Consider the following 23,266-nt stretch of genomic DNA (forward strand, 5'->3'; position numbering starts at 1 on the left):
CCCGGCTGATTTTTTTGATTTATTGTAGAGATGAGGTCTCGCTGCCCAGGCGGGTCTCAAATCCGCGGGCTCAGGCAATCCACTCACCTCAGCCTCCCAAAGGCGCGGGATTACAGGCTGAGCCACCGAGCCCGGCTACTTTTTTTATTTCTTGTAGAGATGAGGGCTCGCTCTGTTGCCCGGGCTGGTCTCCAATTCCTGGGCTCAAGCAATTCTGTCTCGGCCTCCCAAAGTGCTGGGATTACAGGCGTGAGCCACCATGCCTGAACCTGTTCTGGGAGCTCTTAACAGGTGTTCTGCCAAGAGGGGTTTGGAGGCCAAATAAGTCTAAGGACAGCCTCATCCCCATTCCATCACTTGCGGAATGGCAATGTATTAATATAAAATCCCTGCAGTAAGACACATACTAAACCAGTTGGAATGTAGGAACAACAAGCTTAAACCAGGACTAGCCTAGGAAAGCCAGGATACATTTTCTCCATAGCTAAAGTAAAGGATGGGTCAGGAGGAGTGATGGAGAGTTACTAACAAATATCTACGCTAATTTGGCTTGGCTTTTTTTGCAGGAGGGAAACTGCCTGCCACATGCAGTAGCCTCTGCCCCAGTTAGGTAAATGTAGTCACAAGTAACATATACTGTTACATGAAACTAGGTTCTATCCATAAAGCCCCCATGGCTTCCAATACCCTGCTTAGAGAACATAGCCACCAAAGAGCTTCTTAATTTGTTTTCCATGTTTGAAGGGCAATATTACATGGTGGTTAAGAGTAGACCTTGAATCAACCACCTAGGCCCAAATCCTGGCTTTCTCACTCATTAACCTTGGGCACATACTTCCATTTCCACGTCTGTAAAATAGATGATAGCACCAGTACCCATCTCATAAGACTGATATGGGAGTTAAGTGATTGATTTATGTAGAGCATCTAAAACAGTGTCTTGCACAAAGTAAAGACTGTATAGAGTTGTTTTTATTTTATCTTATTTTATTTGAGTCAGGGTCTCACTATGTCACCCAGGCTGGAGTGCAGTGGCACCATCAAGGCTCACCACAGCCTCAAACTCCTGGGCTCAAGCGGTCCTCCGGCCTCAGCCTCAAGAGTAACTGGGACTGCAGGCACATGCCACCACATCCAGTCAAGAGTTATTATCATTATTACTAGTTTCTAGTCCAGGCATGGAGAATGTATATAGCAATGCCTCCAAATGCACCAAGTATGCTCTTTCAGTAAGCATAACAAGCATATGAACAAGGCCCCAAAATGTCACTGCCAACATCCATGGCTCTATTTGTCTAACTCTGACAAAGTTGGCCAGAAAAGATTTAATTGAAATTGCTCATAGCTTGACAACTGCCCCCCCCCAAAATATGTAAATGTTCAAATGTTTAAAGCAAACTAGAAAGGAAAAAGGATGGAGCTTTAACACTCAAGACTGAAGTTGAGGTCATGTCACCTGAGCCCCTGATGTGGGATAGTAGTTTCTTAGAAGGCTTTCCTGTGAGCTCTTGCTTTTTTGTTTTGTTTTTTAGAGGCAGGGTCTCACGTTGTTGCCAAGGCTGGAGTATAGTGGCGCAGTCATAGCTTACTGCAGCTTTGAACTCCTGGGCTCAAGCGATCCTACCATCTCAGGCTGCAGGGCAGCTAGAACTATAGGCAGGCACAGTGGCTCACACCAATATTCCCAGCACTTTGGGAGGCGGAGGTGAGAGGATTGCCTGAATCCAGGGGTTTGAGACCAACCTGGGTGAGACCTCATCTCTACAATAAATAAAAAAATTAGCCAGGCATGGCATTGCACACCTGTAGCTACTTAAAAGGCTGAGGCGGAAGGATCTCCCAAGCCCAGCAGGTCTAGGCTGCAGTGGCCATGAGTGTGCCATTGCACTCCAGCCTGAGCAACAGAGTGAGACTCCTACTCAAAAATAAAATAAAATAAATGAGTACAGCATTACTAACCTGGAACAGCCAAACTTTTAGAAAATAACCTTCAAGATTTTCTGTCCTGCTGACTTGTAGAGGCAACAGAAATTCCGTATCATTTAAGCATCTCACAAAAAGAAGCTGAAGCATTTTTCCTAAGTCATGTATTTTTGAGGTGAATATTTTGGTCTTAGTACTTCATTTACTGTCAGAGTGTTAGGACCCATAACGTTACTCCAGTTCAGTGTTTTGCCATCCTATTCCAAGTTTTCCAGCTTTAAAGTTTTCTGTGGGAACTGGCCATGTGCACATCCTGTAAGTAAACTGTAGATCCATTGCCAGTGACATCCCAGCCATGAGAATAGAAGCGTATCGGGTGTACAGCAGGCTACAGCTATTGCCACTAGAAACAGAAAGATGAAAGAGGGAGAGAAATCACCCCACTCCCCATTCCAGTTAGGAGTGACCACAAAGCTTCCAACAGAGAGAACCAACTCACGAGGACTTAGTTCCAGAAGCATTTGTTTTATCAAATCTTTTGGAGAGAGGGAGAAGCAACCTTAAGGAACTTGAGAGATAGGGAAGGTAGATCATGCCCAGCTTTTTGCTGTATGTGAAAGAATGAAAAAGCAAACAGGAAAAGGTTATCACTAGGAAAAACAAAAAAAAGCCAGAGTGGCACAAACATAAGGCCTGAGGAATCACCACAGGCCCACAGAAGATGTCTCGTGGTCCCGATGCTCCATGTTGAGCATGACAGGCCTAGCCTTGGGTCTGCTGTTCCTCCTCCCCTCTCCTTCACAGAATTTCATCTTCATACAGGCCCTGTTCTCCTCTCCCCATCTTCCTTCCTCAGTGAAAGTTGCACCTGCTCGCTAAATTCAGCCTCCAGGTAGTCTTGTTTCTGCTTTCAGATAGTCTTTATAGAAGAGGTGAAGCTTGGAGGTAAGATTTTAATAGAAAAAGGGAGAGGACAAGGATAAAGGGAATTAGAGTAAATGAGAGAGACACTTCAGACAGTGCAATCTTTCCTAGTGTGGCCTTATTGATTATAAACCCTTCTTTTTGAGTCATAGCATATCTGTACTAATTACTTTGAAAAGTACACAGAAGCAATAAAAATGCACCTTCTTTCAATGCACAGCCTCTGAGAGTATAAATGGAGTCAGAATTGAGCGCCTCTTCTTCCTTGGCTGGACTTCTCACTGCCTGTTCCTTCCCTTCCTTCCCCTGTGATCTGTGTTTCTGGTGTGGCCTCGAGACCTTCACAGAGTTCAATCTCAGGGTCCTACTCCTTGGATGTGGGAATTGTGTTCTTTCTCAGTGATGCTGGTGGGAGTCTCTTAACGAGCTGGGAATAGGGTTCTTGAGGAGCAGTTCCTGGCCCTGGTTCTGCTGGCCAAATAAAACATTCTAGCTTCTCGGGATGAGTAATTTTAGCAAAACACTTGAGACTGTTTAAATACAGCCACGTATCCAGCATTACTTTTCAGTGTGTGTAATATAGCTTTCCCAGAGAACAGCTGATCACCTCTAGAAAATTAGAACCAGCCGCCCAAAGTGAAACTTAACTAAATTGAAGAAGGTGGATTTTTAAAAATAGAGTCACAACATAATGATGCAAGGAACAATTCAATGGAAGGTCACAACAGTTCCAAATTTGCATGTGCCTAATATACCTATGAATATTTAAAGTCAAATTGGTAGAATTACTGTAAAACATGGACAGATTCAAAATGAGAGGAGAGATGTCAACATATATCTCAATAATTGATAGTAAAGTATCAAAATTGATAGACAAATAACAAATTTGAAAACCAGAACAAGTGTATTTATGATCATAGATAGAAATGGGTACCTAACAATTAGAAACTATGTGATCTTTTCAGAAAACTCTGAAACATTTTTAAAAATTGATTATGTACTAGGCCAGGAGTTGGGAACCCATATGGTCCATGGGCCAAATCCAGCCAGGACACATTTCTGTAAATAAAGTTTATCAGAACACAGACTTTCCTGCTCATTTCCATACTGCCTAGGGCTGCTTTTGCATCACAACACCAGAGTTGAGTAGTTACCAGCAGTAGCCATAGGCCTCTGCAACCCCAACACTTATTTATGGTTCTTTACCTAAAAAGTGTGCTGATCCCTGTGCTAGAATAAATTAGATGATAACAAAAAAGGGATATGGGCCATTTTTCTAACTACCATGCGAACCAGAGATTGTAAACATACGTTTGGAAATCTAAAAACTCAGGGATCAAAGAAAAATTGTAATGGAATGTTACGGACTGAATGTTTATATTCCCCCCAAAATCATAGGTTGAAGCCTACACCCCAGAATGATGGGATTTGGAGATAGGGTCTTTGGGAGGTAACTGGGATCAGAAAAGATCAAGAGGATGGGGCCCTTGGTGCCCTTATAAGAAGAGAGACCAGAGAGCTTATTTGCTTTCTCCCTGCCATGTGGACACAGTGAGAAGTTAGCCATCTGCAAGCCACGAAGAAAGCCCTCACCAGAGCCTGACTAGGCTGGTCCCTGGTCTCGAACTTCCAGCTTTCAGAGCCATGAAAAAATGAATTTCTGTTACTCATTACCATACCAAGTGTTTTGTTATGGCAGTCTAATCTCTACAGTTCATCTAAATATAAGTTAGATATATATAACAAACAGAAAAACCCCAATAATCATATAACGGTTAGAAATTGAAGCATAGATTTAAAACATACCCACACAAAGAATACTACACTCTGCTAATATATTTTACCAGATTCAAGGAACAATCTTATCTGTACACAAGCATTTCAGAGTGTGAAAAAAGAGATGTCTCAGACCAGGTGCAGTGACTCAAGCCTGTAATCCCAGCACTTTGTTATGCCAAGGTGAGAGAATTACCCGAGCCCAGGGGTTCAAGACCAGCCTGGGCAACTTGGTGAGACCTCATCTCTACAGTAAATCAAAAAATTAGCTGGCCATGGTGGCGTACTCCTGGCATGCCTCACGCTTCCAAGTAGTTCCAGCTACTTGGAAGGCTGAGGTGGAAAGATCACCTGTGTCTAGCAAGTTGAGGCTGCGGCAGCCATGAGTATGCCACTATACTCCAGCCTGGGCAACAGAGTAAGACTCCAACTTAAAAAAAAAAAAGAGAGACGTCTCCCAGATCTTTTATGAAACTAACATAACTTCAATATCGAAGCCAGATAAGGAAAGTACTAGAAAGGAAAATTATGTCAACCTGACTTTTGGACATTGATGAAAAAAATCTGCAAAAAAATAAATACATTATGACCAGCTGGAATTTATCCTACGAATAGCAAGAATGGTTTAACATTAGAAAAACTGTTTTTTACAATTCACCATATTCACAGATTATAGGGAAAAAACTCATATTATCCTCTCAATACGCAAAACTAAAAAGCATTACATTAAATTTAACACTTATTCGTTATTTAAAAATAAAAACAACATAGAGACCTTTTCACAAAAGACTAAAAGAATAGAAGGAAACTTCATTAAACTGTCAGCAACATCTTTTGATGCAAGGATAGTGTAAGCATGAAGGTTATGAACTCTGGGGTTCAAATCTCAGCTCTGCCAGTTATTAGTTTTGTGATGTTGGGCAAGTTTTACAAATTAATGAAAGTTAGCTTCTATCACTTTTTAAGTCAGGTTTATTAAGGAATAATTTTGCATATAGTAAAATTAAAGTTTGTACTGAACAGTTCTATGAACTTTGAAGCATGTAAGCAGCGTGTAGCCACCACCACATCGAGATACAGAGTATTTCCATCACTCCCCAGAAATGCCTCACCTCCAGGCCCTCGTAACTACCGAACTATTCTCTGCCCCTAGAGTTTTGGTCTTTCCTGAATGTTAAGTAACAGGAATAATACTTTATGTAGCCTCTTGATTCTGGCTCCTTTTGCTTAGCATCAGTCGTGCCATTGAAATTCACCCATGTTGCTGTGTTTTGCAGTAGTCTGTTTTGTTTTCTTAACCATGAGAGCTAACAAGAAAGAGCAACAAGGCTCTTAGCCAGGGCACATCTATGTTTTTGTGAGACCTGAAGCTTATACAATTTGCCGGGCCCTCTGTTAGAAAAAGAACGCAAAATTACTGGTACAAGATTAGATATGTAAGGAAAAAAGAAACCCCCCCCCCAAAAAAAAAGATCAAAAAATTAGGTATGAAAGAAGTTATTTTAAATAAGAAATACAACACTGCTACAAACAAAGGAATTCTGTAAATTCTTATTTTACTCAGCCCCATCAGATAAGGAATAAAACATGTAAGTTTCTTTACACTTATATGCCATGCACCATCTATTACACGTATTTCACAGGAGAGAACTTCAATTTTGAATAGGGGAAAATGACAATGCAGTTTTATATTTTAGGTGATTAGAAGAATCTTCCACTGACTAGTTTCAGGTTTCGTACACTCCAAACTCAGTTTCTCCTCCGTTTCCCATGTCATTCTAGGGACAATCATGATCAGGGCACACTTGTGTCATGATTGACACCCACTAGCCCTGCTCCCTCTGTGTCAGAATGTCTGGTGATTTAGCACCGGACGGTGGGACATTCCCATCAGCTTTCCTATACTAAAACAGTTAGCAATAACTTAACTACAGACAGAAGGGATTGCAAACCACATAAATATCCCATTAAACTTCAAGTAAACGTACGTGCAACCAACTTCTTCTAACTGAATCCTTATGATGCTCCTGGCCATCCAGCACCACTCACTAGAAGATATGTGACAGAGGAGAATTGTAAGCAGAAACAGAAAGTGGCCTAAAATATTATGATTGAATCTTTATTTTGCAAATTTTTAAAGAGCAATTGACTTTATGATCTCATTGCCGAAGTCCCTTCCAGGACTTAAAAAGGGTTGACACATGCGAGTCCTTGGAAGCTGAAGGAAAGCGCCGGGCAATTGGATGTCAGATACATCTTACAAAGAGGATGACGGCAGGGATTGAGGGAAAGCAATGTGCAGCTTTCTGTCTTCACTTGCTGTTGTGGTCGTGGGTTGGAAAAGGACACTGTACCTGACTCCTCCTTTGGAAGAATTTAACCAATCTAGTCTTCTTTTAAGTAGACTCTTCATGTCTACAGGCATAACACTCTGAACAAACCTGATCTCATCTCATCTCAGAAGCTAAGCAGGATTGGGCCTGGTTAGTACTTGGATGGTACTTCTTCAGGCAGTTCAAGAAAGAGGAAGCAGTCTTTGCAACTACACTTCATGGACTGAATTGGCCACTGGGACTAGTGGCACAGGCCTGACTGAGTCTCCTCAAATACCCGCAGGCGTAGTGGAACCTGGGTACTAGAGCCGGCTGCTAGGTTGGGTCGCCCTACTTTTCTTTCAATATTCTCTTAATGGAAATCACAGAACTAGCATCCTTACATCAGAAAAGCACTTTTCTCTTTTGGAACTTCCATTCTCCCCACAAAAAAGTCACAGCTAAGGAAATAATTCATCCAACTTACAGGGATATGAGATGATCTCATTTTCTATGTTAAGAGGTTTCAGATGAAATAATTTTTGGAACAAGAGTAACTCAGATTTGGAGCATTTGATTAACGAGGTATTTTAAATGTTTCTCATAGGTTTTTGTTATATAACAGTCACATACCTTTAAAAAGATGTTACAGTCATCCCTCTGTATCCATGGGATCCACATCTGTGGATTCAACCAACCACAGATCAAAAATATTTGAAAAAAGTTGTGTCTGAACTGAATATGTACAGACTTTTTTCTCATGTCATTATTCCCTAAACAATGCAGTATAACAACTATTTACATAGCATTTACATTGTATTAGGTGTTTTAGGTAATCTAGAGGTGATTTAAAGTATACAGGAGAATTGCTCAGCCTATATACAAATACTACAACATTTTATGTCAGGTACTTCAGCCACTGTAATCACTTTGTCACCGTCTCTTAACATTTTCCCGGGGCCGGCACCCAGGGTCCAGGGCTGGCTGGTTCCAAGTGAAGGCATCACTTGCTGGGAACGAGGGTTGACTCACGCAGACCTCAGTTCCCAGATGTGTGGCCTGGGCAAATTGTTTCACCTCCCTAAATAACAGTTTTCTTATCTGAAAAAGAATTTTTCCTATCTGTACAAATCAGTAGTGATCTTATAACAATTAAATAAGATAATGTGCATGAAGCCCAGTATCAAACATACAGCAACTGCTCAATAATGGTAGTTCTGATCACACATTATCATTGTACGGTAGCTTTTTGTCATTGTAAACTCTTAATAAGCACATTTTTTTTTTTTTTAGTTGGAGTCTGACCCTGTCGCCCTGGCTGAAGTGCAGTGGCACACTTACGGCCACCTCAACCTCGATCTGCTGGGCTTAAGCAATCTTTCCGCCTCAGTATTCCAAGTAGCTGGATCCACAGGCCTGCACCACTATGCCCAGCTAATTTTTTTGTCTATTGTAGAAACGAGGTCTTGCCATGTTGCCCAGGCTGGTCTCAAACCTCTGGGCTCAGACAATCCTATCGCCTCAGCCTTGCAAAGTGCTGGGATTACAGACTGAGCCACCGTGCCCGGCCTGCACTATTCTTTAAAAGCTGCACCCATCCTGTTGTATAAGTAAACATTCCCTAATGTTGGACATCTAGGTAATCTTCCATTTTTCAGTCTTAGAAATAAGACCACCAGCTTGGTGCTTAAATATATATCTTCATTTTGGATCATTTTCTTAAATTCACCTTCTTAGAATTAGAGTTACAAAGTCAAGAAATAGAACCTTCTAGAAAGGTGGTACCAAGGTTGCACTAGTAATAGGAGAGAGAGAGAGGTTTCTAATTTTCATACTTTGTATTTCCTAGAAGCATCAGATGGTGAAAAAGGAGACACAGAAGTGATGCAGCAGGAAGCCGTTCCAGTTCCTGCACTGTCAAAGGAAACCAAACAGGTGATAGTCACCATGGAAGTCACAGCTGCTGAATTCTGAAATCAGCCTCTTCCACAAATCTACAGCATTTCTTGTGCCTTAATATCAGTTATTTGTGGGATTTGAAAGAAACTTTTACCTTTTCCACCTTTGCAAAGGTCATGCTAGCCGGGCTCAGTGGCTCAGCCTATAATCCCGCACCTTTGGGAGGCTGAGGTGAGTGGATTGACTGAGCCCGCAGGTTCAAGACCCACCTGGGCAACTTGGCGAGACCTCATCTCTACAATAAATGAAAAATTAGCCGGGCGTGGTAGCGCGCTCCTGTAGTTTCAGCTACTCGGAAGGCTGAGGTAGAAGGATCACCGGAGCCCTGCGGTGGCCGGGAGCGGCCACTGTACTCCAGTCTGGGCGACAGAGTGAGACTACAACTCACAAAAAAAAAAAAAAGAAAAGAAAAGAAAGGTCATGATTCCTTAATTATAAATCAGCGAGTTCTGTTTTTTTGACTCTTTTTTAAATTCTTTTTTAGAAATGGGGTCTTGTGTCTGGGCTCAGTGGCTCAGCCTGTAATCCCAGCACTTTGGAAGGCCGAGGCGAGTGGATTGCCTGAGCCCACGGGTTTGAGACCCACCTAGGCAACTTGGCGAGACCTTGTCTCTACAGTAAATCAAAAAACTTAGCTGGGCATGGTAGTGCACGCCTGTAGTTCCGGCAACTTGGAAGACTGAGGCAGAAGGATCGCTGGAACCCAGCAGGTCAGAGGCTGCAGTGACCAGGAGTGTGCCACAGCACTCCAGTCTGGGCAACAAAGTGACACTCCAACTCAAAAAAAAAAAAAAGAAATGGGATCTTGCTATGTTGTACAAGCTGGTGTCTAACACCTCGGCCTCCCAAAGTACTATGGCTACAGGCATGAGCCACCACACCTTTCCATAGCTCCCTCCTTGAGAGGTTTCCCCCACCTTGACATTCAGGACATTCACCCCTGCCTGCCCACACAGTCCCTCTGGTTTCTCTGTGGGCTCCTTTGACCTCTCTCTCCTGCAACTCCTTCACCTTGGGAACTCATCCCACCTCCCCAAGGATGACCTCTTTGTCAGGCAGACTGTCTGTTTTTTGTGGAGTCCTTTCCTGGTTGTTCACACACCTACAGCTTGAAACTCCAACTGATTCAAAGTGCCTCAAGGCCAGAGTTTCTTCTGTGTCCACTACAGTGCCTAGCAAAGTTGTGGGCATTTCTTTGGCAGGTGGGACCAGATATATGTTTTCTAACCATAATTTTTTTCTGGATCAAAAAAGAAATCTTGTGCTATATTTAAATCAGCATTTGCTGAGTTACTTTGTTGTTCTTTACATTTTTCTTTATGCTTGTGCAGGAACTGCCTGGCCTTATACTCCCAGCTATCATTAACGCTTAGGCTTTTGTAGCACCAGGCAAGAGCATTCATGGAGATAGATGGAGTTCCTTGCTTTGCTATAGCTGGACCTCACGTTTGTGTCACTGGGTACACGCCTCCAGTCTGTGCAGTATTTTAAGCAGCAGATTTATAACTTTACAAAAGTGTTTTAATCCATACAACTACATCATCTCTAGCAACCATTTCACATCTAAATAGTCAATCCTTGGCCTGCTTAATAATGTGAGTATAAAGATTTGCCAACAGTTCTTTTCCTCCTCAGTTATTGCTTCCAAAATAAATGATGAATTCCCCTATTCCTAGAGATTGCATCACCCTCCTCCCTCCCCAGCATCAGTCATTCCAGAGCCAGCCCTTAGTGACTTTGTAATTATGGTTCCCAGAATATAAGCCCTTACGAAGGATTCTGTGACTTTTCATTGATGCCCCCATGACATTAGTCGCCTTTCAGCAGCTCTGTGACCTATCCTCTCCCCCTCAGAGATGACGTGGCCTTCTTTTTCTCCAGCCAGCTCTTCGTTGGTCTCCTTGGATCACAAAGGGATCTTCCACAGGAGTGTTTTTCCCCTCCTCTTCTTACTCACCTTTCTCTGCTACTATATTTCTTACTGTTGTCTTATTTGAGCACTGACCATTTCATATCTCTTCTGCTTTTTATCTCCAATTATTCGTGACTATTGTTAAAGAAAAACAAGACTATGTCCTCTTCACTCTCTGATTTACCTTCTTTCTTTCTATTATGATTTTTCAGTTCTATTCTTTGTATTAATGTATTATTGCAAATCAAAGTACCCAAAAGTTAACAGCTTAAAGCAACGACCACAACAAAATTTCCTTCTCAGTTTCTGTTATCTCCCAGGCAAGGCTTAGCTCAGTGCCTCTGGTTCTAAATCTCTCATCAGGTACTAGCCAAGTGGTGGGCTGGGGTCAGGGAGCTCAGCGAGGGAGGGATCCCCTTGCAGCTCACCTGTGTGGCTATTGGCAGGTGTCAGCCCTGCACTGTGTGAGCCTCTCTACAAGGTTGCCTCACAACACTGTATCTGGCTTCCCTAGGCTGAGTGATGGGAGAGGGAATGGGCAAGTGTGTCCAAGACAGAAACTACAGTCTTTTTATAACCTATTCTCAGAGTTGACATCTCATTACTTCTGCCATGTTCTGTTGGAAGCAAGTCAGTAAGTCCAGTCCACATCCATGGGGAGGAGATTACAAAGGGTCATCCACACCAGGAGACAGAGATCATGGGGAGCTGTCCTGGAGTCTGGCTACCACTGTCTGCCTCTGGCCCCCAGCGACTTAAATCCCTCCAATATGCATAACATTTCACATCCCCTCCCCTCAAGGCTTGCAAAGTCTCATCCCATTACAGCCTGAGCTTACTGTACAGAATCTCATCATCTAAATCAGGTCCAGGTGCAGTTGCAGGTCTTCAGGTTTAGGTCCTAAGAATACCTCTTTGAATACATTTCTTCTCAACTTACAAAACTAGAGACAAGTTCTCTCTCACATGCCCAAAACACAGTAGTGGGACAGGCATAGGATGATCTCTATTAACGTTTCTATTCCAAAGGGAGAGAAATAAAAGACACAAACAGTCATTGGCCCACAGCATTCTCAAGTCCAGCGGGCAAATGTTAGGAGTTTGAAAAACTTAAGTCTCAAGGCTCAGTAATAGTTCTCCATGGTTTTAGGTCTGTCCTTTGGCTGCTTTGTACTGTCCTCTGAATCATCCTTTTATATATATATATATATGAAAAGCGTCATGTGTCTGCAACTATGCAGCTCATTCAGCCTGCTTCTTGACAGAATTCTGAGGGTCCAAAGGCCCTCTTCATGTTGTTCTCTGACCCTCTCAGCCCCAGATAGTGGTGTTTCTGCATATATAGCTCCTTTTGAAACTGGGTCACCTGTGATTCTTCTGGGGGTTTACTCCATGAGGCAGAAACCACACCCACACATCTTTTCCTGATAAACCCTTCTCTTTCCTGGGCCTCTGCTGAGACAGCTAACGGTCCTGTGCACACCCCTTTAGCTTCCTAGAGGCAAATTTTTTGAGAAAATCTGTGAGGCACACCCTTAATTTCTTTAAAGAGTTCCTGTGTGACTGGATAGCACCTAAGGCACCATCTTCCTTCTGAGGTCTCACCAAATGGCTTTAAAGACACACCCTAGACTTCATCTTTTTATTTGTTGGGTTTTTGGGGGGGAGCAGGAGTTTCACTATATCTCCCAGGTTGGAGTGCAGTGGCATGCTCAGTCACCACAGCCTCGATCTGCTGGGCTCAGGTGATCCTTCTGCCTCAGCCTTCCAAGTAGCTGGAACCACAGGTGCGCACCACCACACCTGGCTAATTTTTTGATTTATTGTAGAGATGAGGTCTCACCAAGTTACCCAGGCTGGTCTCGAATCTCTAGACTCAGGCAGTCCTCTTACCTCCACCTCCCAAAGTTCTGGGATTATAGGCGTGCGCCACCCGCTCGACCTTAGACTTCATCTTTAACAGGCCTCTCAATGTAACTCCTTCCTTTTGCATTTTACTATAAGATTCAAGAAGAGGTCAGGCAGCACCTTCAACACTGTTTGAAAATCTCCTTAGCTAAATTACCCATGTCATTAGACATTTTCTATAATTGCAGAAAACAATATTGGTAAACTTTCTGTCACATGTAACAAAGATTCCCTTTCCTTCTGTTCCTAATAAGATTTTTCTCACTCTCTCCAAGCAATCTCCCTCAATGTCTTCAAAGTCCACAATTTTATGATGTGTGTCCATCAATCACCTTATTTTTGACACATTTCAAAGTAATTTTCAAAAAAGAGCACACTCCCCCTGGACATTCAGCACGCAAATCATTAACTAAAGTTCAATCTTTATTTTAAAGTTCTTTTATTTCATTTTGAGGTAAAGTTAATGTACAATTAATGTACAACTGTCAAATGTACCATTCAATGAGTTTTGAAAAATATATACAACTCTAAAACAAAGTCCTATTATGATCAAATATAGAGAGAATAACTGGACTCATATCCTGTCACTCATCACCTGAAAACCAAACTAAAGAGAGGAGAGTCAGTGGAAGGAAAAAGAGGTTTTATTCAAGAACTGGCAATTTGAGGAGAAGGCGAACTAAAGTCACGAAGACCACCTCGAATATTCAGGCTGATTAGAATGGTTCTTTTTTTTTTTTTTTTTTTGAGTTGGAGTCTCACTCTGTCGCCCAGACTGGAGTGCAGTGGCCGCTCCCGGCCACCGCAGCCTCGACCTGCTGGGCTCCGGCGATCCTTCCGCCTCAGCCTTCTGAGTAGCCGGAATTATAGACATGTGCTACCACGCCCGGCTGATTTTTTGATTTATTGTAGAGATAAGGTCTCGCTGCCCCGGCAGGTCTCGAACCCGTGGGCTCAGGCAATCCACTCACCTCAGCCTCCCAAAGGCACGGGATTACAGGCTGAGCCACCGAGCCCGGCTTAGAACAGTTCTTAACGGGAAAGTTGTATGGGCAACTTGCGGGAATGACATGGGACACAAGTCTGAGCATCTTGTTCTAATGGCTTAGTTTATGTGGTGGTCCTCCGGGAGGTCTATGTTATTTCAGCTGCAGTCACATTATAAATTAACCACCTCATGACTCCCCCAGCGGGAGGCTCCTGCAATCAGGACTCCATTCCTGTTGTATTGTAAGATTAGCCTCTGGAATTGTTAAGCAAGCATATGATCAGATAAGCATGGATTATGTAGGATGGGGAGGAAGAAGGGAGAAAGAGAAGGAAGTTAAAAAAGATCGCAGGTAATAGAAAATGTTTCAAAGCAAGATTCTTGGTTACTGTATCATTGTCCCAGAGGCAGCAACTGTTGTGATGTTTTCCCCAGAAAAATTAGTCTTGCCTGTTCTAACATTTTATATAAATGGAATCATACAGTATGTGCTGTTCTGTTCAAGGCTGCTTTCATTCAGCACTATATTATTTAGCTTCATCCATGCTGATGAATAGTGCTTCATTCTTTTTTATTGCCTCGCATATTAGTCTGCTAGGGCTGCCATAACAAAATACCACAAACTCGGTGACTTAAACAACAGAACTTTCTCTCTCACAATTCTGGAGACTGTGTAAGTCCATGACTGTGATGTCTACAGGTTCGGTTTCTCCTTAGGCCTCTCTCCTTGCTTGCAGGTGGCCTTCTTTTCTGTGTGCACATCTCTGGTATCTCTTCTTCTTCTTATAAAGATACCAGTCATATTAGATTGAGAGTCCAGCTTTGTGAACTCATTTAACCTGTCACCTCTGTAAAGGCCCTATCTCCAAATGTTGTCACGTTAGGGATTAGGGCTTTAACATGTTAACTTCAAGGAGAAACAGTTCAGTTCATAACACTGAGCAATATTCAATTATGTGAATATTCTATTTTGTTTATTTATTCTTCTACTGATAGACCCCCCGGAGCTATTTCCTGTTTGGGACACTTATAAATAAATCTACTATGAACATTTTCGTTCAAGATTTTTGTGAACATCTATCTTTTTACTTTTTATTTTTTAATTGACACATAGTAATTGTGCCTATTTCTAAGGTGCATATTGATGTTTCCATATATATATTGCACAGTGTTCAGATCAAGGTAGAACATATATATTTCTCTTTGGTTAATGCATGACATGGGCTGAGGCATGTTTAGTGTCATAAAAACTGACAGATATCTTTGCAAAAGGATCATACCGTTTTGCACTCCACCAGCAGTGTATGAAAGTTTGGTTACTTTGTATTCTTATCAACATTTGGAGTTATCAGTCTTTTAATTGTAGGCATTTCAGTGGGTCTGTATTGAATCACCTTTGACCAAGCCCAAAGAAACTAAAAGCCAGTTAAAAATTGTTTTCATTTTTATAACGAACATGATTATTTTGTTATGTCAATTTAATTTTTTTGCTTTTTACCAACCTAATAATCATACACATCTGTTTTAAGAAATCAAACATGAATAAAGTTGTTAATGAAAAAATAGTAGTCCCTTTTCCTATCCTCATCCTAGTTCTTTCCTCAGGGAAAAAAACAAACAAACAAACCAAAAAAACCTGTTTTTCTAGCTTTCTTCCTTATTTGCTACCTTAGAGTTTATACTGTCGATTCTTGATTTATCAATTTCTGACACAATATACTGATGTCCTGACATGGTATATGAAGACATAGCTCTCGCATCTAACTCCCACTCCTTCTCTAACTGCTGTCTCCCCTGCCAACACAATATCATATTTTGGTTGAAACAGTTGTCACTATTACATTATTATGACGATGGAAATATTGTTCAGTGCTAAGAAAAAGAGAAGCTATAGTCATCCCTCCTTTTTTATACAACTCTTTATTTTCATGGCATGAATAATTGCCTCATGTCTTTATTTGCCTAGCTTGCTGTGTTCCTATTGTTAATTGTTTCCATATGTTCCAACTTCTCTTCCACAGTCCCATGAGTAATATTTTCCATATGCTCAAATAGGTCAGTTATTTTTCTTTCCTATAGAACTCCATATTCCTAGTCCACTCTGAACTGGTTATTCTCTAGGCCCACTGAGCAATTGAGAACTCTTCACTGTCATCCTGGAATCCCCTTTTAACACTCTCTTGGGTTAGACTCCCTTTTTGCCGAATTCCGCATCTTCTTTTTCTTGGTTTAGTTCTTTATTTTGCTGGAATACAGCCTTCAGTATCTGTAGGTAGGAAGTAAATTTGTTGAGACTTTAGTAGAAAGGCTGTCTTTATTCTACTTGTCTACTTGATTGATAGTTTGGCTGGGTATAAAAGTCTGAATTACATATAAACTTAATTCATAATTTTGAAAACATCATTCTATTAAGTTTTAGCATCCATTGTTGCTTTTGAGATGTCTTGACACTATTCCTTTTTCTGATGGTGTGTATTTTGTATGTTGTTTTTCTTTTTGGAACTTTTTAGAAACTTTATCCATGATTTTCTGAAATTTCATAATGATGCTCCCTAGTATGAATATTTTTCATATTCATTGTACTGTATACGTTATGGGCTTTTGCTTTGGAACTACATGTTCTAGAAAGTTTCCTTCAGTTCTGAAATTTTTTTCTTATATTATTTATTTGACTCTTTCCTAACTATTTTGTATGACCTCTCTTTCTATTAATATAATGCCTTTTATTACAGTGTTGAATCTTTTGGGCTGATATTCTAATTTTCTCACCATTTTTTCTTCCTACTTTTTATCTGTTTCTGGGAGATTATCTCTGTTTTATCTTCAAGCTTTCTCTTATACTTTTATTCTAACTTTCTTATATATTTAAATGTGTTCTGCTTGCTCTTTTTTTTTAATAGCATCTTGTTGTTTTGTGGCTGTAAAATCTTCCCTTATTTCTGAGAATATTAATTGTAATTCTTTTGTAATACTGTCTGTCATTTTCTGTGAGTTCATTTTTGTGTTTGACATTTGTTTGCTCTCATACTGAAGACTTTCCTTAGATGTCTGATGAAACTTTTCAACTATTCATGTTGAAGAAATACACTAAAAAGTTGATGGAAAGCTTTTGTACATGACTGAGCTTGTTAATTAGTGTACCTCACAGTAGGGTGATAACAAGCTGGATCTTTACTCTGGGACTCCCAAATGTCACTCTCTTGTAACCTTTTTCTTAGGCCATTCCATTTTTCTAGAAAATTAAGTAATAGCCTATCTGCAATGTGTAAACATGGAACAGGGCAGGCAGCAGAAGTGAGCCTCAGTTTTTATCCTCCCCACTGGCCGAAGCTTGATCCTCTTGATTTCTTCAGAGAATAAACCTCCAGTCTGCTGCCAAGAAGAACAAGATGAAAGGAAGCAGTGATGAGATAATTGCTTAGCTGCCAGGGTAGGAGATGGAGGTAGAAGCTAATATTTCTAAATATAAACTTTCAATCTCTTACTTTTCTACCCTTCACTCTCTGAAGTACCTTGTACTCCCAAGTACTGGACTATTTAGGAGTTCAGTGGGTCAAACAAGCTCACTTATTGTTAGCTTCCTCCTCGTCAGAAACCCAGGTGCTAGCTTTCTCTCTGCTAAGTCAGTTCCATCCAGTTCCAAGCACTTTCCAGTTTCTAAAAAGTTTTTGAAATCTCTTTACTATTGTTGTCCTCGCTCCTGGTTTCTTGGTCCTTGTAGATTTATACCTTTTCAGTGCCCTTTATTTTCAGCTTGTTGGTATTTTGAGGTTGATTTGCCATGTTTAACTAAGTGAATTATTCTTTAAAGATATAATTTTTGATATTTTTGAGGAATTGAAAATATACCCTAGTTGCTTCTCTTAAAACTATATTTTTTGCATATTTTTGGTGGATTGTGATTCTTCAGACTACATATTTAAAATAGTCACATTTCATATAAAGAAATACATTACTTAGCAACTGTCAGAGTCCCCATAGTGTGGGAATTGGTTTCCAGAAATGGTCAATGGCCTGACCTGATTCTTCCACATCTTCTTGCCCAGTCTCTTGAGGGTAAACATGAACATTCATAAGGCAGATGACAAAATTTAGGAATTTTCAATACTATGGATGTGGATTTCTCCATGTCACCTCACCCCATAGTCTTGGCCTCTTTGTTAACATCCTACCACAGCAAGCCAAAGTAACTGGTTTCAAAAAACAAATATACTTTAGGATGATCTAAACATTTGAACCTAGCATTTAAACCTGATGCCGTATCTTGGCTAAAGCAGTTCATCAGGCACGTTTCTTTTTTCCTGTGCATGATTCAGAATTACATTTTTATTATTTTCTTCCAGAATCGAAGAGTCCATATCCTTACAATTGAATTCATTTCTAAATTTAATTGATGTCACATTTGAGATAATTGACTTCATAAACTAGCATAAATACAACCAGTACATTGAACATACTCCTAGAGAACACCCTCATATGCTAAATAGGATAATATAATCAGTTTCTAAATATGCTTCCCAGAAACCTTGATAGTGATGAAGAGATACTGCAGTATGCCTTAACGGATCATAAGCTAATCATATCCAGGGCTTTGCCTCAGGAACATGAGTTGAATGTTGGCCGGTCTGTAATTGGACTCTTATGACCATCTGGCAGCTTCTGTGACATATTAGTGGCCTTGGCCCGGTTTCTAATTGGCATGTACCAGCATCAAATTGGCATGTATCTACATCCACAAGGCAGCTTGACTTTCTAAATCAGAGAGGTCACAGTATCTTTTTCTTTAGCTATGATGCAATTGCTCTTTGAAAGTGTTTTGTTTTAACAGGGAGGAAGCTAAAATTTCAAGATTCCCATGTTACTTTAATCCTGAACCTTTTGGATCTACTTCTGTGACAACCAAAAGTGAGTCTAGAAACTGCTAGTCTTTGGCCCTATGTCCTGAAGAAATTATGTAGTATTATATCTTTCTCTCTGACTTCAGTCCGTAGACATTCTTAATCTGCAGGCTGTCTGCAAGCTTTCATAGAAAGATTCATCTGTAATCATTTTACACAGAGCCAGTGGAGACAAGATTGCTTTAGTTAGTAGCTTATCAGCTTGAACGAGCACTCTCTAGTTGGAATGGAAACCTAATCAAGGGAAAACTCAGAATACGTTTTCACTTACATTTTATATCTTACTTGGCAACTTGTTTGAAAATGTTGCATAAACGGTCCAACACAGGAAACATTTTATACTCCTGCTTATGATTAATAAATATGGAATCTAGGGCATCCTATTTTATAAATCAAGGTCTTAGTCCAAACTTCCTGTTTTTCTACATTAAAAAAAAAAAAAACCTCAGTGTAAAAATAGCACTAAACTGTGTAGGGTACTCAGGGGTCAAGCAACAGTAAAATAGATTACTCTGGATGCTACAGTGCCAAGACTAGTAACAGACCATTAGCAGAGATATTCATTTTGTAGTCATGATAGAAAAGACATTGATGCGGCTGATTTTATAAAAAATATAAGTAAATATATCCTATCTGTTGGATTTTCTATGCTTTTGAAAAGAGGAAAGGAATGGATAATACAAAATAATAAACCAGTAATTTGGAAAGGCATGAGCACATCTAGTTCATGGAAAAGCCCAGTCACTCTAGTCAAAGACTGTCTTAGCACATCTAAGTTTTAATCACATCTATTTCTGCCTGTGTTTTACAGACCCAGCCACTGTCTTCAACATTTAATGCCCTGCACCACCATACCAAGGTTACATAGACACTCACACATTTGATCTTTGTTCCGAGATTTCCCAGTCTTAAGTCATCTGCACTTTCTGACTTTCTGAAATTCCCTCAGCCCAACTCATGTATAATATCCTGCAGTGGGTATTCTGGCATCTCTCTGTAGAATATTACCAGGATAATCTGAAAAATACATGCATGGCAGAAAGTACTTTGGAATTAATACCGTTAACTCATTCTTCATCATACAAAGATGACTGTTTTCTCATTTATATTTTTTATAGCCCAAAGAATGTTTCTTAATACAACCAAAGGAAACAGAAGAGAATGCCACCAAGACCAGGAAGAGGAAAAAGGTAATTTCTTACGTCGTATGTCCCCATGCGGCTTCCATCACATTTCTATATATCGTACTTTGATGAGGCAATTACTGTAATCCCTTCCTAAGAGATACAGAAATTGTAAGATTCAGTGAGGTTCAGTGATTTTCCTCAGGTCACTATAGTAATAAGTGTTTCTGTTGGAGTTAAACATAAATTCCTCTGACTCCTATTTCAGTCTTGTGGAGTACCAAACATCTTTGTTCCCCACCCTGTGTTTTCACTGTGGTTAGATGTCAGACATGGGTTTCTAATTCTAGAAGGAGCCCAGAGCCATCCTCCCCTCTGGCTCTGTCTAAAAAAAAGAAATATATCAACCTTCTTTTCCTACTCATTCCAGTTTTTAAGACCATACACCTTAGCATATTAATAACTAGAAAATAATAAGCAGATGGAGATAGTGTAAGGCATTTCTTACTCTAATTTGGAACAATAAGTTAAGGTAAAAAGCATCCCTCTTCCATTTTGACACTTGCCTGTGAGCATAGGGAAGACTCTCACACCTATACAAACTTATTTTATAGCTCAGCCTTGAAGAAAATATGGTTAGCTCTGACCTTCTACCACAGTTGTGAAAACAGCAGTGTAATTCTCTGCCTGCCAAGAAAGATCTACTGCTGAAGTCAGCAGAGGAAATATGATTGGGATTAGAGAAAAGATGGACGCAAACCAATTACTTAACAGAAAGCTTTTAGGAAACTGAGAGTGTGTGTGCATATATTTTCTTTTCTTGAAAATGGCCAAATAGGAAGATGGAAGATGCCAAATTGGCTGAGGTTTGGCAGGTCCTTAAAGAAATGATTTTTAACTTCTCTTTGATAGTTTGTACACTAATGGCTTTCAGTAGTGTTAAGTTCTTGGTGGCTCAAGGTCAGAGCTCTCACTAGATAGTTTAGCCTTGACTGAGGTCATGCTAAAATGTGCCCACTGATGACATATTTTTAAAAGTTAATTCCTTTGACAGAACCTTGACCATTCTTGGCAGTGGTGTAGAAATGAGGAAATTGTAGAAAGAGGGGAAAAAAACTGGGATGAGAGGGGAATGACTCCTGGATCTTTGGTGGAACATTAGAAGGAAGTGAGAAGAGCAGTGTATGATGGAAATAAATGAACGATTGTGTGTTTCCAGTACATATCAGGCATTCAATGCACGCTATACAAATGAATCCAAAGCAAAATAGATGTTGGAAAGTATTTCCTCTAATATGTTTCCTACTTCACATAGGGCCACCTTAACATTGTCGGTCTCCTAAGACTTGAGAATCGAGGGTGTAAAGTCCCCCTTTTCAGTAGTCTCCCATGCTCAGATTACTTCTGAAGGCTTTTTATTGTAATGCCAGAAATCCAAACTGAGACTCAGAACCAGGTTAGGCAAGAAAGTCTCAAAACTCTACCCTTCCAGCAATGCAAACCATTGAGGGCTAACCAAGAGCTTTCTATAGCAACGGGATTTATTGACTCTGAACAGAAAATAATACCCTAGTATGGAGACTCCTACAAAAATTTCAGTTCTCCTAGAAGTCATAGACCAAGAGTTACAAGGAGCCTTCTAGATTGTCTGTTCATTGTTTCAAAGCAATAATTATATCCAATTAGTAGTCAATACATTTTCTCAAGTGCATTTATTAGAACTTACATTCACACTCAGCCATCAAGTGCAAGAGGAATCAACCTATTCTAAACCAAATGGCGTTTTAAGTTTTCTCTTCCCATTTTTCTTCCTTCTCATATCTTAGAAGAAAATTACTGATGTTCTGGCAAAAACAGAGCCAAAACCAGGAATACCTGAAGACCTGCAAAAACTGATGAAAGAGTATTATAGCAGCACTCGCTCGGTGATTGAATTAGAAGAACTGAACCTGCCAGGTACAGCCAGACTTCAGTTTTCCTAAAGCAGAGGAGCAAAACAGGCTCATCTTTCTTCCACTGTATGTTATGGTTCGGCATCTGAGCCAGTAAATGAATATATTTTCCATGTGCTGACACTCCTTCTCTCAACTTAATAGTTTTAACTGATGGATAATTTCCTTATTAGGATGTTAAATGGCATTTGTTGACTCTTATACTAAGATTTGTGATTGTATTTTATTTTTTATTCAAGACTAAATGGTGAGTATGCATTTTTTTTGCAGACAATTCATGGAGTAAGAATAATGAGGCTAGAAGTTAAAATAAAGATAAAACACACAGGCATGGTGGCTCACGCCTGTAATCCCAGCACTTTGAGAGGTGGAGGTGAGAGGATTGCCTGAGCTCAGGAGTTCGAGAGCAGTCTGGGCAACTTGGTGAGACCTCATCTCTACAATACATCAAAAAATTAGCCGACCATGGTGGCTCATGCCTCTAGTTCCAGCTACCTGGAAGGTTGAGGTGGAAGGATTACCTGAGCCTAGGAGGTCGAGGCTGCGGTGGCCGTGAGCATGCCACCGTACTCCAGTCTGGGCAACAGAGTGAGACTCCTACTCAAAAAAAAAAAAAAAAAAGATAAAGCACATATTTAAAAGTATAGATGTGAAACACCAATTTCCTCATCCTTTATGAACAAGAACTTTAGCCTTAATAAGCATCATAGTTTTGTGTCCTCATTGTGCAATTCCAGTCATGATTTTGTTGTTAGAATAGTGTTTGGGGTTGCAGTTCAGACTTTTTCAAACTATCTAAGGGCAGGAACAAAATTCTGCATTTTTAACAAGGCTGACACCTTACCTCAGGGAATTCCTAAGCCTACTAGAGTTTGAAATCTACTGCCTTGATGTTTTTATAATTAAGTTTAAAGACATTGCAAAACTTAAACAATTAATTTTAATTAATTTTAAAATTATACATCTTTTAACTCATTTAGATAGGGATGAGAGAAAATAGATATTGTCATAAAATCAAGCCATAATAAGTTTGGGTACCACTGCTTCAAATAAGCTATTTATAGACTACTAGGGATATCTAATACTGCTTTTAGAAAAAGTCGAGGGTGGTTTGATTTCCTTTTTCCATTACAACTTTATGCTTTCTAGAAGCTTAAGAAGCTGAAAAACAGTCTGTTCCCTGAATTTTTATAATTCTTTTGTGATGTGCTTTTTTTTAAAAACGCACATTGGGTTTGGAGACATGAGTGCCCTGTTCCTTTTCCAGAAGATTACCCTTTAGGGAGTTGAGGAAGTGCATTTGCACTTGAGTGAGATCTGGAGTTCAGACTTACTGAGTCCAGACGGCTCCAACAGCAGTTAGAACCCACTCTTCTGAGCACACCAGTGCCTCTGCTGTGGGAGCTGTGTTCTGACTGCACTGTCACAGGAACTAAGCCACTTTTCAAGCTTTAACTGAAGTTTGATTTTTACTGTGTCTCAATGGTCAGTTTTCCTTTCCAGTTCTTTGTTAGAGCATAACTTGAACTTAGGAAGGATTTGTGAGTTAGTGGGGCTGCTGTTAACCTGTAACCTCATGGATCATCATAA

General features: G+C 40.3%; 1 protein-coding gene across 2 annotated transcripts in view; it reads left to right on the forward strand.

The window, feature by feature from the left end:
* CMSS1 (cms1 ribosomal small subunit homolog (yeast)) overlaps positions 1-23,266 on the forward strand; it is a 61,609-nt gene that overhangs the window by 22,511 nt on the left and 15,832 nt on the right. Inside the window, exons 2-4 of one of the 2 annotated variants that reach the window (XM_021714671.1) lie at positions 8,785-8,870; positions 19,719-19,790; positions 21,551-21,680. In XM_021714671.1, the coding sequence (XP_021570346.1) occupies positions 8,820-8,870; positions 19,719-19,790; positions 21,551-21,680 (253 nt within the window). In that variant the 5' untranslated portion in view covers positions 8,785-8,819. Of the gene's footprint in view, positions 1-8,782; positions 8,871-19,718; positions 19,791-21,550; positions 21,681-23,266 lie in introns of those variants that run through there. The other variant, XM_021714672.1, reaches the window with a different exon arrangement.

This window comes from Carlito syrichta, unplaced genomic scaffold, assembly GCF_000164805.1.
Source record: "Carlito syrichta isolate Samal-C Ts95f unplaced genomic scaffold, Tarsius_syrichta-2.0.1 Scaffold305700, whole genome shotgun sequence".
Classification (NCBI taxonomy): Eukaryota; Metazoa; Chordata; class Mammalia; order Primates; family Tarsiidae; genus Carlito; species Carlito syrichta.